The 16,524-nt window shown below is 39.9% G+C and overlaps 1 protein-coding gene across 2 annotated transcripts in view; it reads right to left on the bottom strand.

The window, feature by feature from the left end:
• The window catches only part of Cttnbp2 (cortactin binding protein 2), a 143,600-nt gene that overhangs the window by 25,526 nt on the left and 101,550 nt on the right, over positions 1-16,524 (bottom strand). For both annotated transcript variants that reach the window (XM_028778429.1, XM_028778430.1), the window contains exons 10-14: positions 15,735-16,010; positions 13,690-13,785; positions 12,418-12,497; positions 4,722-4,808; positions 4,537-4,636 (exon numbers count right to left, since the gene is read on the bottom strand). In XM_028778429.1, coding sequence (XP_028634262.1) covers positions 4,537-4,636; positions 4,722-4,808; positions 12,418-12,497; positions 13,690-13,785; positions 15,735-16,010 — 639 coding nt within the window. The remainder of the gene's footprint in view (positions 1-4,536; positions 4,637-4,721; positions 4,809-12,417; positions 12,498-13,689; positions 13,786-15,734; positions 16,011-16,524) is intronic.

Below are 16,524 nucleotides of genomic sequence, written 5' to 3'. Positions count from 1 at the left end.
AAGAAGAAGAAGAAGAAGAAGAAGAAGAAGAAGAAGAAGAAGAAGAAAGAAAGACATGCTGAAATGAGGGCTAGTGGGAGGTGTGACATGGTAACAAGTGGACAGACAGGAGAAGACCATCTGCTTTTAAGAAATGGCACAGGTAGCACTTTAAAGGCTGGTTGCAGCTTAGTCCTAGACAGCACTGGTGCATTGAAAGACTTGTAAGAGAAAGTACCTTGGGGGTGAACTCAGACATCATGGCACCACACTAATTCAACAGGTTCAAGCAGCCACCTCACCTCTGTGGTCAACAGCCACACAGCAGCAACAGCAGCAGCTTTGCTTTGTGCTGTGGTAAAATCACCTGGCATCCACCCCTTGTATTATCAGCGATTCTGATTCATAGAGATGTGGTAGGTGCTCCCATTTTGTACAAGTTCTCTATGACAGGGAGGTGTCACGAAGGCCAATATCTACTGCACTGTACAACTCACTCCATTTTATTTCTGCCTGGGGACTTCTTTTGTCATGTATCATGAAACACAGCCCTTTGAGCCCCCTTGGCTCTATGCTACTTCCAAGCTCACTTCTGAAACCATTCTTTTTTTCTTCCAAACGTTGAGTGCACTGGTCGGTTTCTTTCTTACAGAGACTGGCAATCCTAACTGGATACCGAGGTTCACAGGTAGGTCTCAACTCTGCATAACCTTCAGTTAAAATCCTACATGGCTGATTCAACAGCACCACTCCTTGGTCTGAACCTAGTAACCTAGCACAACTGTTTATAACCACCCTTTTGGGGGACTGAAAATAACCACTTTCATACACTGCCTACTCCAGTCACTGCAGGGGCAAATCTCTGAGTGTCACAAAGTGACCAGTGCAGGGATGGCCTCCAGTAACACAGGGCCCAATGAGGTCATCTCATCTATGGGAGGCTGTAATTAGCATATTTGTCTACCATCACTACAGTAATCCCATTTCTTTTACACCTCAATACATAAAAGCTCTCCAAGGGACTCAAAGCATTATATATGAAAATATTGACCTAGTGTTTAAATTGTTTTCCCCCCACCCCGACTTTGTGTCACATGTAATTTAAACTGCCATCTGTCTTGATGACCCAGCTTCATACCTTGTATGGCAGAAGAACCTGAGCCAACTGCAATATGTATTCACGCCCTCCCAGCCAAACAACAGAGTCATGTGACAGGGCTAAAATGAGAGGAAAATGTCATCTTGAACTACATGGACACAAAGTGATTTGTGGTCCTCTGCAAGCTCCCTCATTCTTCTTACTCTTCCCTGGCTCCTCTGCATTTTACTCCCCACGTAAGGGTTGGCTTCTTAAAGCTAAGTTTGTTCAGCTTCTGCTCCTCTGGCTTCTTGGGCTGTTTTGTTCTTTTAATGCATTCTTTGTGGTCCCTTTCACATTGTACCCCTCAGACATGCAGACGAGAACAAATATGTGCTAATATGCTTGGTGGAAGATAAAATTCAACAGTCTGGTGCTGGTCTAACCAAAGGCTCATGTCTCCCCTTTGAAGAAAATAAGGTTAAGACCCATTAGGACATAGAACATCGCAGATCAGTGTGTTTCTCTACAATGCCATCTCGTCATTTCATCTTCTTGAAAAAGAAAAAAGGGCAATAGTGCTGTTGGCAGACAAATGTTACACCTAATTTGTCTAAAAGCTACAGTACAACAAGCTAGGGGGCCCTTTCGGCTTCAAGGATGTGTCTTCCCTTCCCTGAGGTGTTCCATATTCAAAGGATCACTTCTGGCTAGCTCTTTCTGCTTGGAGAAAGCACAGATACCCACAGACCCATGATCCCTTCCTGGGGCTCCCTGGGTATAGTATCCACACCTATTCTACACCACCTTCTTTCCCAGTCATGACTTAGCAGCAGTGGATCCCACTGAAAGGATGAGAATGGTGGAGGGTGTTTGAGACATCCAGAGAAGTAGGCACAAATGACAAGCTAGACCACAATGTTCTTGATGTAACATTCTAAGAACTTTAACTTTTATTCTGGAGCCTTCGGAGTATAATATCAGGGAACACTTATGAGGGCTTTTGCCTCCTAGAATGATCCTTCAATAATCACTGAGGAGGACTTGCTGAAGAAGCGAGAGAGGGGGAAATAAGAAGGGCTGATGAAGACTCAGAGGAGGAAACAGATTTGACAAAACTTAGAGGCAGGGAGAGGAAATCAAACAATGGACCCTAAAGTGCTCAGGCCACTGTAGACAGGGGTGCAGTAGTCAAACCTCACCATTTTGGTCTTGGTCTTGCTACTAAAAACTGAAGGGAAGTATTGATCCTTTAAAATCACTAGATAAATACAAAATATTCTTCTGTATTCAGAGATGATGCAACCTTTCCTATTCTTTTTCTCTGAATTTAAGGTGAAGATGGATCTCTCTCCTTATTAATTTACTAATTAATCGAATATACTGCTTAAAATTGTCACCTTGGGGGCTCATGGCATAGCTCTTTCCTTTCAGTACAAGGTGCTGAGATGGATCCGAAGTATTACAATAAACAAAACAAAACCTCCAAACACTGCATTTTCACAAGTCTTATGGCTTATCATTTCCTGTTGTATTTGCTCATATTTCTATCTCCTTTCCTGAACAGGTAAAACCGTATCTTTCTTTCTTTTCTTCCTTTTTTTCTTTCTAGGGTTACCTCCTGCAAAAGGTCATTCACTCAGTCACTCAAGCAAATAAAAGTATAAGCTATAGAAGCAGCTTTCAAAGAGTTCATGATGTAACATGGAGTTCAAAGTCAAAGTCCCAAGAGCTCTCCTACTGTTAACGCTATACTTAGGTGAGGTGAGGAGACAGAAATAAACTCTATGGATGTTTCCTAGGGGAAAGGTCCTAAAAAGGGTAGAGAACCACCCCTGTAGCAGCTGAGATTTAAGACATGGTGTGCCTCTCTCCAGGTTTTCAGACTGGGAGTGTTCTTTGTAAGAAGATGCCAAGTATCAATTCTGCAGTGTTGGGCTGGTCCCCCTTACATCCTTCATGCCTTAACTTAGTGCTTTCTAGCTTTTCTAGCTATGTTAACAGCAAAGCTCAGTCCGTACTTGACTATCTACTCTGAGTTGCTGAGAATAAATCATTTTACATTGTCAACCTTGATTAGACATCGTCCTGAAAGCTGAAAAGCTGTAGGAGACTATTGTTAAATAATTGAAGGAGAAATGCCAGTTAGCACAGAGAATCTTTCAAGATCTATATTTGGGATTGAGGAAGACCAAGCTCCAACTAGATTCCTTGGGTCTGAGTCCTAGTCTATGTTCTTACTGTGTTGATGGTAGAACACACAACATCATCTCAAGTGTTTTCAAGATCACCAACCAGGAACACTGAATGGTCTGTCTGAAAGCTACTAGTTACAAAGACGTGCTTTAAAACAGGGCACGCCAAAGTTAAAGTTAATAAATGTTAGCTACTATTGAAATAGCATGAAAGAAAATAGTATTCTGTATCTATTTCCTGGTTTCTGGTCAAAGACTAGCCTGTAGGCAGGCAGACATTAAGATTGTAAGACATACTTCCAAAGTGTACTTCAAGGCTTAAAGAATGCTCAATTGTTCTCCAAAATCATTTTTAACTTTATTTTATGACTTAGAATCTGCAGATGATTTTTGTCATCCTAAGCTTGGTCTGTAGGTGAGCCCTGGCTACAGGGTAATTCCTCCCAGTTTAAAGACAAGGCATAGCCCGTTCTATTAAAATTTAGAAGGTCTAAACTTATCCTCTTTGAATCTTACAGCTTTTCCCCCAGACAGGTCTGTGGCTAGACCTTCTTGGAACTAAAGTTGACCCGTTTCAGCATTGTGTCATAACTGTGCCATTCCAGGTTATTTCAACAGTGTCACCTGTAGTGAAACTTGGGTTGTCAAGCTGTGAAAGACCTCATGAATAATTTATATCAAGAAACATTTACATGTGGTTCTGCTACCCTATTCCTGGGAATAGATACAACGTTGGCTACTTGCAGAAGGCTGCTATAGAGGTCAAGTGAGTTAACTGGTACATGCAATGTATTTACCAAAATGCTAATCGATGGCACACTAATGGCCAGTTGGAGGCAAAAGTGTACTCCAGGTATGAAAATACCAAGGACATCTTTACAGGAAATGTGTGAGTGAGAAAACTGAACTCAATCTTGGTTTATTTCATTTTTATCAACATGAAGCACCAATTGCAGGCAATGTCAAAATGTGATATGCAGCCCTACTAAGGGGAGCTGCTTGTATTACCTCTTCTCTTGCTGTATCCCTGCTGAGAGTTACATAGCATGCTCAAAACAATGAGCGCTTTAGAAAAATAAAGGAGAAAATTCAGGATGACCAACAAATACAATAGCATAGACAGAAATAGTTTTTTGCAAGTGTTCACTTGGGCTCCCAGTTTTCAATCCATAGCCACTGAACAACTAAAAAGTAGACTAATTATGAAGGTTATTTCCTTAGAATGGCTTCAGTGACGAACATGCCTGTGAGTTATCGCAAGCCAGCTCCTTGAAAAGGTCTTACCATTACTGATGAACACATCTACTAGCTGTTCCTTGGAAAAACCTGAATCCACCTCGGCTCTCACTATTTCACAGGGGAATCCTGCAGCCATCTGTCTGTGCTGTGATAACAAAACGGGGATATTAGTTCTATAGTCTTCCCAGTTTTTTTTTTAAATATAGTAATAGTATAGAAATACTCAATACCTTCATGCAGAGGGCAAGCTGATTTGCTATGTAGTCTTGCAAGCTTCCTTCTGGGCCATGGAAAATGACATTATGATATTGCTCAACCTGTTCGAAAGCAAGAAGAATCCTGGGTAAAGATGTGAGCTTGACAAGGAAAGGGGTGGTACACAGGGACGGAGGTCCCAGTTACCCCAGGCATCCAAAAGAAGAAAGCTATTTGAGAATAGGAGTATTTACTAGACTTGTGAAGTCCTTAAAAACTTCAACTGTGCCTCCTCTCCCCTGGAAACTAAGATATGTCTATAGAAGGTATAGAAATATATTCAGGGTACAGGGGCACACAATGATGTCTATAGAAACTACAGGAATATATTCAAGGTACAGAGGCACACAATGTCTATAGAAGCTACAGGAATGTTTTCAAGGTATAGGAGCACACAAGGAACACCTGCCAGACATTACCCTGTGAGCTAGAGAGAAGAAGCTAAAAAGAATCATTCTTCAGGGCCCCTTGATGGAGTCCCCTTAGGACTGGCAGTTAGGGTACAAATGACCATGTTTCTGATAGCCATGAGTGACTTTTCTCTGATGTTAATCACTGTTCTGTTATTGGTAAGCCTTCAGTACAAACTTACTAATGCCTAATGGTGGCTATAGCTACCCAGGGAATGTAACATCCTGAACACCATAGACTGAACGCAGCACTGACAATGTGGTTTTCTGTGCTATTGGTGGCCTATCAAGCCAATGGCAGATGTGTAGGTAAGGACCAAGACTGAAGCAGGGTATTCTCCAGAAATGTAAGGATAGTCTGGAAAGTACAGCTGAGGTTGAGTTTCTAGGCTGAGGAGTTGCCATGCCATAAACAACCTCAGGAAAAAATAATATAATTGAAGAATATTAATGAGTAATAATCGTTCTCACTTGTACTTGGTGGGAATCCTGAAGAATATACAGGATTATACCTGTCATCATTAAAAATGATGATGAGATTTGTCTAGTAATGGCCTCTTCCTCTCATTCTTAAATAGAATCTATGGAATGGGGCATTTTTAATTTTTATTTTTTTATTTTTGTCTAGCTTAGAAAATTTTAACCATTATGATTTTGTTACTCTCTACTGGTTTTTTATATTTCTAAGGAACAACTTCAATAGTTCTCTTTGTTCATTGTGAATACATCTGCATCTAATGGCATTACTGTAGCTCTGACCTTCTGGTTGGTAGGTTGAGAGAGCTCCCTGAGATAGCTTTATACACCATTGGCTATTCACCATCTCCATTTTATTCTCTACTGGTTTGAGTACACCCTCATGCCACAGCATCTCCAGTTACTCGTCTACTTCCTTACTTCACCCAACTGCTTTCCAACACTGTCCTTTGCCATCCAGTCTGGATTTTCCACAAATCTCTTGCATTGATTTTACAGTTTTATCTCTTTGCAGTCTAGAGAATTGCCCATATTTTATTATTTTATTGGTCTGGTTTTTCTATGGCTAGGATCTGTACCCCCCACCCCACCACCATGCATATGGAGAAATTCTGACTGGTTCTAAGATGGTAAAATTAGGAATAGTTTCCCTAAGAGTTAATCTGGCTGGTTTTTATGTCAATTTGATACAAGCTAGAGTCATCTGAGGGACGGGAGCTCCAATTGAGAAATGCCTCCACAGGATCAGGCTATAGGCGAATCTATAGGCAATTTCTTACTTAGTGATGTATATGGGATGGCCTGCCCATTGTGGGTGTTGCTATCCCTGGGGTGGTGGTCTTGAGTTCTATAAGAAGGCAGAATGAGCAAACCATCCAGAGGAAGCTAACAAACATCACATTTTCCCCCCATATCCTCTGAATCAGCTCATAGTTCCAGGTTCCTGCCCTGTTTGAGTTCTTGCCCTGAAGTCCTTCTATGATGAATAGTGTCATCAAAGTATAAGCAAAATAAACCCTTTCTTCCTGAACTTATTTTGATTGTGACATTTCATCATAGCAATAGTAACCCTAATTATGACAGGAGGTATCAATACTTCTTATGAAAAGTAATAGAGTAAAATTCCTTGCCCGTCCTACCATATTAGAATACAGTAAGAAGATATACCAGAAAATAGACCCTCACTTTACTGTACTGCTGGTGCCTTGGTCTTGAATATCCTGGCCTGCAGAAGGGTGCCTGTAAATCTCTATTATAAGCTATCTAGTGTCTGACATTTTTTAAAGCAGCATCTTCAGAATGACAGTATTCTCCTGTAGGTGTGACATTAACATTTTATTGTTTAAATGTTATAAGACCATGGTGAACGTGTTACATTAACACAAGAAGTGGGTGCTACTCCTGGATTCACTTTGCTAGCTAAAGTCCCTTAGGTCACTGGGTGAATGACTGATTCATATCTATAAGTCATTGATTAAACTATAGGCTCCAACAATGGTTGTGGGATCCTGCTGTCCAACATGACAGATAAGAGCACAAGGATGAAGGGCAGCTGTTTCTTTCCAATTCCACAAAAGTGCTCATGAGTAATGCACCTCTCAGGCCTCAGCATGGTCTCACCAATCTTCATCGACTTCTTTACCCAGGTATCTCTACGTTGTCTAATGGATATGAAAGGATTCTGACTGATAGAGCAGATGAGACTCTCACTGTGCAGTCAAAGTGGAGCCTAACTGCTCAGGTTTTTCGCTGGTGTCAGTCTTACAGTTTTGAATCACTGGGGAAATGGTAAGGGAGGGGTGAAAGTGTTTCCTACTTCATTTCAGGGAGGGGTCAGAAAAACGAGCCTAATACTCCCAAGGCAGTAGGGAAGTCTCAGTGCCTCACTAATGGAGACCTCAGTTCTGTTTTTCTGAGGTTTTGTCACTTTTCAAAAAGCATTTCAGTGGTAAATTGTGCACTAGATATTGCTGCTCAGGTGCAATTCTACACCATAGCTCTTCAGCTCTTCAAATTAATCCCAAATCGCTCTGAGTTGCTGGACAGAAATTCCTTCACAAGGAAGGGATTGTTTCATACCAGTGAAATGGGATACAGATTTCCAGGATTTACTGAACATTCTGCCCTTGAGATTTTCAACTGGCCTTGCAATTTAATCTTGTTTTGCTGCTGAAAACAAGAGTGCTCTATTCATTACAGCTCCCCTGTCAAGCTGTCTACACTTCCTGGAGACTGACTCTGAAATCATATAACAGCAAAGGGTCCAGCTTCTGAGATAAGCTACAAACAGCCACACCTCACCTGTTAGCACATATACTTTTTTAGGGTGCAAAGGACAGGAAACAATTTAAAATCTATTGAAAGGACCTTTTTTTCCAAGCAGTAAACTCTTCAAGTTTATGCTTTATAATATCCTCCATGAAGTACAATAGAATATAAACAAATAAGTTACTGCGTAGGTAAAGAGAAAACAAATGTACAAGAGTCCTGATCATTTGTATTTTAAAATATACTTTCCAATAATGATCTTTTCACATTTCATGTATTATCAATTCTTTTGTTGATTATTTTCCTTTAATCAACTGATGTATAGGTATTTTGATGATCATTTTTAAGCAAACAAATTAATTACTGAAGTAAATTATAGCTACGAAATTGATATGGATATGAAAGGCTTTGTCAAGAAAATAATTTATCCATCTCAGAGTTATCATATCACATTTCTCTAAATGTCAAACTCGTGGGTATAATATAAAATCATGCTCTATGCTTCATGTCTCCAGCAGAGGGCTCTACGGCTAGACAGACTGATATGTAAGCTAATACTGTTTTGGATGGAGCTGGTGATAGGAAATCTGTTTGAAAAAATGAAATCAAGTTCAACACCTAAAATTATAGCTTGTGTCACAGTCACCAGAGTTATTCTGCTATAGCATGACACTTTTGCTTGTTAGTAAAGGTACACTGGCCTCATTATCATGACTTGATACTACTCCAATTTAGTCTTGTGTCTTCACATCCTCTTGGGGTCCCACATCATGTGCCAATCAGGGCTTTATGAAGCACAGTGATTCTGGAAACTAGTAACCTCAACAATGGCCTATCCATTCTTTAATTTTTTCCCCTTTCTATGATGCTTTCTCACAGAATGGGGATTAATACAAGAGCTGTCCATTGCTGTCCATGTAGGAACTGAGATGTGTCTTCAGATTTGTGGTGTTTTAAAGCAATAAAACCTCAACTTTTGTTTGCCATTCCACTTGTCATACACAGTCTGCATAAGAGCTGCTGCCCAGAGACAGTTTGAGGCCATCTATGCTGAGACATTAGACGCAAGAAAGACTAGAAAAATAATAGGACATTACTGTGCCAATTAAAATCGGGATAGCTGTCACCTAAAAGTTCATGCTTTACAGCTAGGAATTTCATTGCAGCCTCTCCTGACACACAGTTTCAAAGAAATTATTTATTGTCTTTGAGGCATGAATGATTGTTACTGTCAACTTAAACACATAAACTGTTTCTGAACTTAAATCATCAGTCACTCCCAGGTATGTGATATACACATTTGAAATAGTAGCCAGGAAACCATACACTATTTGATGAGAAAGCACAAAATCTAATTACCAGTCATGTGATTGGTAATACTTGAAATTTTTGAGCAGAACTACCAGTGGAGTTAGAATGTATGTAATGGCCGTGTGGTGGTGGCGCACGCCTTTAATCCCAGCACTTGGGAGGCAGAGGCAGGCGGATTTCTGAGTTTGGTCTACAGAGTGAGTTCCAGGACAGCCAGGGCAACACAGAGAAACCCTGTCTTGAAAAAAAAAAAAAAAAAAGAATGTTTGTAATGATCTAGAAGTCTGCTCAATTAAAAAGATAAGTGAAAATGTATTCCTTTGTGTTTTGTGATTTGTAACACATTTTTGAGGTCACTCTTCATAGAACAGACATAAGAGAGACACAAGAGAAATTACAATTTACATATGCAAAGTCATACAGTATATACATTAGTTTATTGAAACTATAAAAACCAAAGCCCTCTGTTTTTCTTGGTTTGTTTTTTTTGTTGTTGTTGTTGTTTTAAGATAAGGGCTCAGTTTTGTAACCTAGGCTACCCTTGAATTTACAGCCCTAGCTTTAGGTCTTCTATGTTTATAAAACCATACTTCCCTGTTGGCTCACTGGAGTGTTTCTCTATTTAATGGAATGAAGTGTTAAAAAATAAAGTGTAGTGGCTAGTTTTATGTCAACTTGACACAAGCTAGAGTCATCTGAGCTGAAGAAATCTCTATTAAGAAAATGTTTCTACCAGGCCTGTAGAGCATTTCCTAATTAGTGAGTCTTGAGGGGAGTGCCCAGCTCATTTTATGTGGAGCCATTCATGGGGTTGTAGTGTTGAGTTCTGTAAGAAAGCAGGCTGAGCAAAACAGGAAGCAGCAGCTTCCATGACTGCTGCATCAGTTCCTGCCGTCAGGCTCTTGTCCTTGCTAGTTTTTGATGATGAGCTGTTACATGGATCTTTGAGTGAAATAGAACCTTCCCTCCCCAAGTTGCTTTTGGTTATGGTGCCTCATCACAGTGATAGTAACCCTAACCAAGACAAGTTAGTACAAGGAGTGGAGTATCCCTGTAGCACACCTGGTCATGTTGTTTGGGGAATGATTATGGAAGGATTTGGAACGTTGGGAAAGAAAGGCCACTGAGTGTTGAGACATCAGTGAAATGGTCTGTGGGCACTTGGGAAATACAAATGTTGGAAGCAGTACAGATAATGGAGTTCTGCTTTGTGATGTTTCCCAGGCATACAAAGGCTCTACCTGGCCTTCTGGGTAAAAAATATATGGTGTCTGTTCAGCTGAAGCTAAAGAATTGGCTGTAATTATCAAGAGACCAGAACCACTAAAGTAAAAGGAAAAGATCTTTGTTAATTGTCTCCATAAGGTCTAGCTATAGACCAGTGGAATATACCCTTAATTAGCGATTCTTAGGGGAGAGGCCAGCCCATTGTGGATGAGGCCATCCTTGGGCTGATAGTACTAAGTTCTATAAGAAGCAGGTTATACATAGAGAAGGTTAGTAAAGGTACACCATAGAGAAATATACATAGAGAAGGTTCTATAAGAGCCAATGAGCAGTACTCTTCTATGGCCACTAAATCAATTTCTATCTCCAGGTTCCTGCCTTCACTGTTTTTGATGACGAACTGTGAGCAAAATAAACCCTTTTCTCTCTAAATTTCTTTTGGCTATGGGTGTCTCATCACAGTAACAGTAACATAAAACCCATCAAAATCTTTAAAACTATCATTGTTTTTGGATTGAGACAATTTAGCCCTTGATTAAAACCTTGCTTACTATGGAGATGGTGTGAAGGGATAAGGGAGACGAAGTAGCTATACCCGCAGCCTGAAGCTCATATTTCTGACAATCAGGGGGCCGGCCCTGAGCTTTAATTTAAGTAAGGAATTAGCTGAAGTTCTTCCTATTGGGCATATTCGATGCTTAGAAGGGAAAGGAAACTAAAGCAAAGAGAGAAAAGTGAAAGTGTCCCACAGAGAGGCCTGATAAAGAAAGCTCTCCCTGGCTGAGAGTACAATGTGGGTCCAGAATCCGAGGTCAGCTTTATCAGTTCATAGCTTTACCAAATCATTAATTTAAATAATTTAAATCTGATGGAAACAACTTATGTAAAGAGTCCCAATCTAACTACTTTTTTGAAGGCTGCCTAAGGGAGCCAGCAGAGCTTTTATTTATTTATTTATTGTGTTATGGTATTCATAGTAGTTCCAGTAGATCTCACTCAGACACAGGGTGTCATTGGCACTTCTATCATTTGGGTTCCATCAGTGACTATGTGTGCTGCTTTGATCATAAGATCTTCTTAACCTCTCTTTGCCTTACTTATTTGAAATGGAGGTAACATTATCAAACTTGTAGGGATATTATGAATTAAAAAGACAAGTAAAAACACTTGGTGTATTACCTACATCTACTAAGTCTGTAACAAATGTACCATATTTTCTTGTCTGTTTTGTATCTGAATTTACTGCTTTCCTTGATATTCATATTTCTCTTCTTATTATTAGGAACATACTGCCTAGTTTGAGCAGGAAACATGGTTATAACACAGCAAGACGGATTTGCTCAGTAGGGGACTGACATAAAATTCTGGTCCATGGGCTGCAAGCAGTAACAGGAGGATATGTTGCTGAGACCATGGAACTTGGATGTTCGCCCTGCCCAGACCTCTCACCTGCTGCAAGTTAGATATGTGAAAAGAATAAACTTCAGTCCTTAATCTCTAATGAATTTGGTTCCTGTAAAAGTGGCCAAACCAACAGTTCAACTGCTGTGAACTTATTTACTCAACTTTAAACTGTAAAAGCTTAGAGTAAAGAAACTTGATATATATATATATATATATATATATATATATATATATATATATACACACACACATATATATACATATATATGTATATATATATCCATTCCTTTCTGTGTCTAGTATTTGATGGCACATCCTTATTAAGGGGCAGGTAATATGTTCTTATACAAGTTAAAGCATTTTAGTGGTCACAGATAGTCTCTGTAGAACAAAGAAATGGACATCTGGATCATTGTGACAGAAATCCAGGCCAGTGATGAACAGCCTACCAGGGAGGGGAAAGTTAGGGAAAACAATGTACTAATCCAAAAGACAAGGTATGTGGGCTCCCATACTTATCCATATGGACCACCTGATGGATGTTTCAGTAATGATGATGACAGTGCCAACATACCAGTCTGAGGTAGTTCTGCAGCATCTGAAGTGGGATCATGGATGCATAAGTCACACTACTGAGGGAGCCTTCTTGGGGACCTGTGAGAAATATACACAGAGAAGGAAAATTGGCCTTTCCTAATGAAGTACATATGATCAAGACACCACACAAGCTACCATGAAAGAAATGGGATACCATTGGACTTAGAGGAGCTGACATTTGACCAAGAAACGTAAGAGTGACTTTGACATCTGATTACTGATTTCTAAACAGCTAGTGCCCCTGGGAACCTGAAAGCTTCATAGTTGATCCTTGCCACCTCCCACCCCAAGAAGGTCCACTGACCTTTTTAACAATTACAGCCAGGACCTCCAGAGTCCAGCTGCAACTCTGGAGCTGAGCATGCAAGCTGTTGGGCTCAGTACTTCACTGTTTGTTAGCAAAAGCTAACACAGATAACCCAGTCTCTGGAAAGCTTTAGTCTTGTCTAATATTATTGTACAAGTCCAGGATCTTCTTTTAGGTTCTGTCCCCACCTTAAGTTCTGACAACACCTGGGTTGAATGTTTTCTAGGGTGGATACTCAATTTTAAAAAATGCCATGAATATAATTCAGACCTGAAAACTTTTGGTCAACACTTTTTTTTTTGAAAGTCTATTCCTAACTGTGGGAGATAGATGAAGAAATCAGCAACATTTTATAATTCAGGGTTAATAAACAGTAAATATACCATATATTAATAACTAGATATTATATAAGAAAATTTATCAGTTTTATGCATAAATTGAAAGTAAGAGGTTAAGAACTTACTGGACTGCTATGACCACTGAATGACATTATACTTGCATTATGTTATAAATAAAAACACAGCCTGAAAATAGTAGATACTTTCTTAATAGTCATGTGTACCATTACAATATAATCATATCAGACATACATCATGGTTGACAGTAACCACAGACATTTCTTTTTTAAACCAGTCTGCCACTCCTAGCACAAGGCCAGTTTGCCTTTAGGTTGTTTCTAATGAGGGACATAATGAGAGCAGTTGGAGTCTATGAGCAGGGCACACATAACCAAGGGTGACAGAACCCCAACTTCCAAGTCTTCCTTCACCCTTAATCAGATATTTCAGAAAACATGTAATGACCTCATAGTAGGAGGTCATACACAAATACTTCAAGAAGCAAGCAGACAGAACACTGAGGTTTAGGAACTGGCCCTGTGTGAGCCTATGGTGAGGCACATGCGCCTTAGGCATTACACTAGGTTGGAAGACCACTCGTCACCTGACAAGAGCACTGTGACTTGCTCCACCTTCTTCTTCTTCATGAAGTCCCACGGGGACTGGGGCAAGCTCTGACCAGTTGACCATGACATACTTCCTAGTTGAAGAAAGGGAAATAGAAGGTCATGGAGAGCCAAGGTCACAGAGAGCCCAAGCGGTGCTTTCATAATGGCCAACACATTCTCCTCTGGAAGCTGTTGAAGAGTTCAGAGCATGTGAGGCAACAGGGCATCCAAATGGCAATGAACTCCTCAGGGAACTTTTTGTATAAGGTCAAAGGGAAACTTGTTCATTCTAACAACTTCTTTAAAACAGTACTTTATGGCAATATCTAAAGAACAAAAATATATCCAGATGTTTCCAAGGCCAAGTTCTCAAAAGTTTTATATCCTGAAACCACTGCCTACTTCACCATCAAGTCGCAGCATTTTGAAGAACATCTGATCCTTCACCATCTAGTCTCCAGGTCATTTTCTATGGAAGGTTCCAGAACTGTTTGGTATTGTTTCCAGATCTGAGGCCAACTATTTCAGGTTATCTATCTCAGCACAGCCCCAGACCTTGTTTAACCTCTAGCCCCTCTGCATCTCAGCTGAGCTCCAGTTTCTTTAATTATGACTCAGAAAATCCACTTACCAAGACTAAAAATAACATCAACTATAAACTGGCTATAGAAAGAGTAAAACTGTACTAAAATCTAAACCAAACCCTCTGATTATAAAACTCAATGACTTTTAGAACTAAACATCTACTTGGGCGTGCTATAACTCTGTAATAAGTGTGAACCTGCAACTGTCTGGCAGCCAGTGTTCATAGAAGTGCTTTCATTGGCTGTTGGGAATAACCACTCCTTGTCACCAGTTTCCAGATTAACTGCACAACAGCAGGCATAGGGCCACTTCCTTCAGGACACCTCTGTCTTGTCTTCATATATCAGACTTCAGCACAGAGTCGTGCTCTGCCCCATCCTGTACTAGGTGGGCAAAATGCATTCCAGAGAAGTGCTCATGCTTTGTTTTCTTGATGCAATTTTAAAATCACATGATAGTTCCATAATAATATTTTGACTATCATCCTAAAGTTGTCACAAGTAAGTTACTCTAAAGCTAATGGGAATATATTTTTAAAGCAAACTTTCTTCAAAAAACACCTTCTGATATAAACTGATGCATAAAAGCAACAGTAAAGGTTGCCTTTCCTTCACTGGACCATTCTTTTTAAGCATGGTTCTGTTGGGCTGATGAACATGTACATTTTTGTTTTGGTTAGCCTTCAAGTTGAATCCTGATTGCTTTGCTCAATAGTCATGTAGCTTTGGACACGTTCTGTAATACCTATGTAGCTATACAATGTGGCTTTGGTGTGCTTTCATAAAGTATCATGTACAAAACTTGCAAAGAGTGTTTTTAATAGATGTTAATTTGGATCTTAAAAAAAAAAGAAAAATAGCCAGGGACAAGGAATATTTTGTGAGCTCATACTGTGCTCACCGGAAAACAGATCTTATCTTTCTAAGTTCTTTGTAAGTCTGTTAATTAGCAATAATCCATTACCACTCTGAACTATCCCATGTGGGAGCTTTGAATGTAACTTCATTAAAGGGTTTCTTTCAATTCTAGACCACGTTGGACTCCTGTACTATCCTATTGTGCTGTTAACATACTCTAACATACTTGGCAGAGGCTGAGAGCAAATCTGGAACTAAGTTCAGAAGGTATATGTAAGCAAGCATCTATAATGTGGTTAGTTTCTTACATTTATCTGGAGTACAAGTGTAATAACAAAACCTCATCAAAATCTTTCAAGCTATTTACTCTCTAACATTACTTGAGGCATAAAAGCACTTTTATAGCAACAAGGCGATGTTATGTAATGGCTTCATTGTTTTCATTGTTTATGAAGGCTCAAGGTTTTCAGTAGTGGCAGCTGCCACAAGCAAACCTACAATGTGTTTCATCAGTGAACTAACTATCAGGCTCTGATGGCCACAAATACAAATAAACCCAGACATTTAACTTTCGCTTTACTTCAAGGCTGCTTATATACCTAGCATGATGGATTGTATACTGCTGGTGCCAAGACCGAGGCAGGAGTCAGTAGTGTTATTAAACGTCCCATCTTCCAGACTCCACCATCCATCAGAAGAGATGGCTTGGAAGTGATTTGTCAGAGACTGACTCACAGCTTTGGAAAAATCTTCCCATGATGTCTGTTTGCGGATATTTAAAGTGCATATTGTATGTTCACATTCAAAGTCCTCAGAGCCATCGTTGCCTGGTTGAATTTCACCCACAGAAATCCTTAAGGGTATTTTAAGAGCATCTGTTAGGAGAACAAAGGGATGGAAGTTTAGAAACAGCCTTGGTAGGGAAAAAAAAAAGCAAAGCTATCAAACAGAATAAGCAGTTATGAAGATTTTAAAGATAAATCAAAAGACAGCTATCTTATTCAATATTTAGCTGAGCCTTCTTATACTGCGGCAAATACTGGTCTCCCAGTCTCCCCACGGGTTCTTTGGGGGCATATAAAGTGAGCCATTTGTCATTCTTTGTAGCTCAGCATTTCTATGTCATTGACTCTTTTCTACAGCAAGGTTCTCAGGCTGTTAAAGGAGGAGGAGGAGGAGGAGGAGGAGGAGGAGGAGGAAGAGGAGGAGGAGGAGGAAGAGGAGGAGGAGGGGGAGGAGGAAGGGGAGGAGGAAAAGTTTGGAAAACCAGGAGTCCTGCTTTCATCTAGAGTTTTCTGTGTTGTGTCTATCTTTATATATAACATCACGAGCAAGTCAGAATACAGTTCCAAAAGACAGTAGGCTTAGAAGAGTCTCCTGAGAGTTAAG

Source organism: Grammomys surdaster, unplaced genomic scaffold (genome assembly GCF_004785775.1).
Source record: "Grammomys surdaster isolate TR1022 unplaced genomic scaffold, NIH_TR_1.0 335, whole genome shotgun sequence".
NCBI lineage: Eukaryota > Metazoa > Chordata > Mammalia > Rodentia > Muridae > Grammomys > Grammomys surdaster.
The sequence above is the reverse complement of the archived record's forward strand: the minus strand, read 5'-3'. Positions and strand labels throughout refer to the sequence as shown.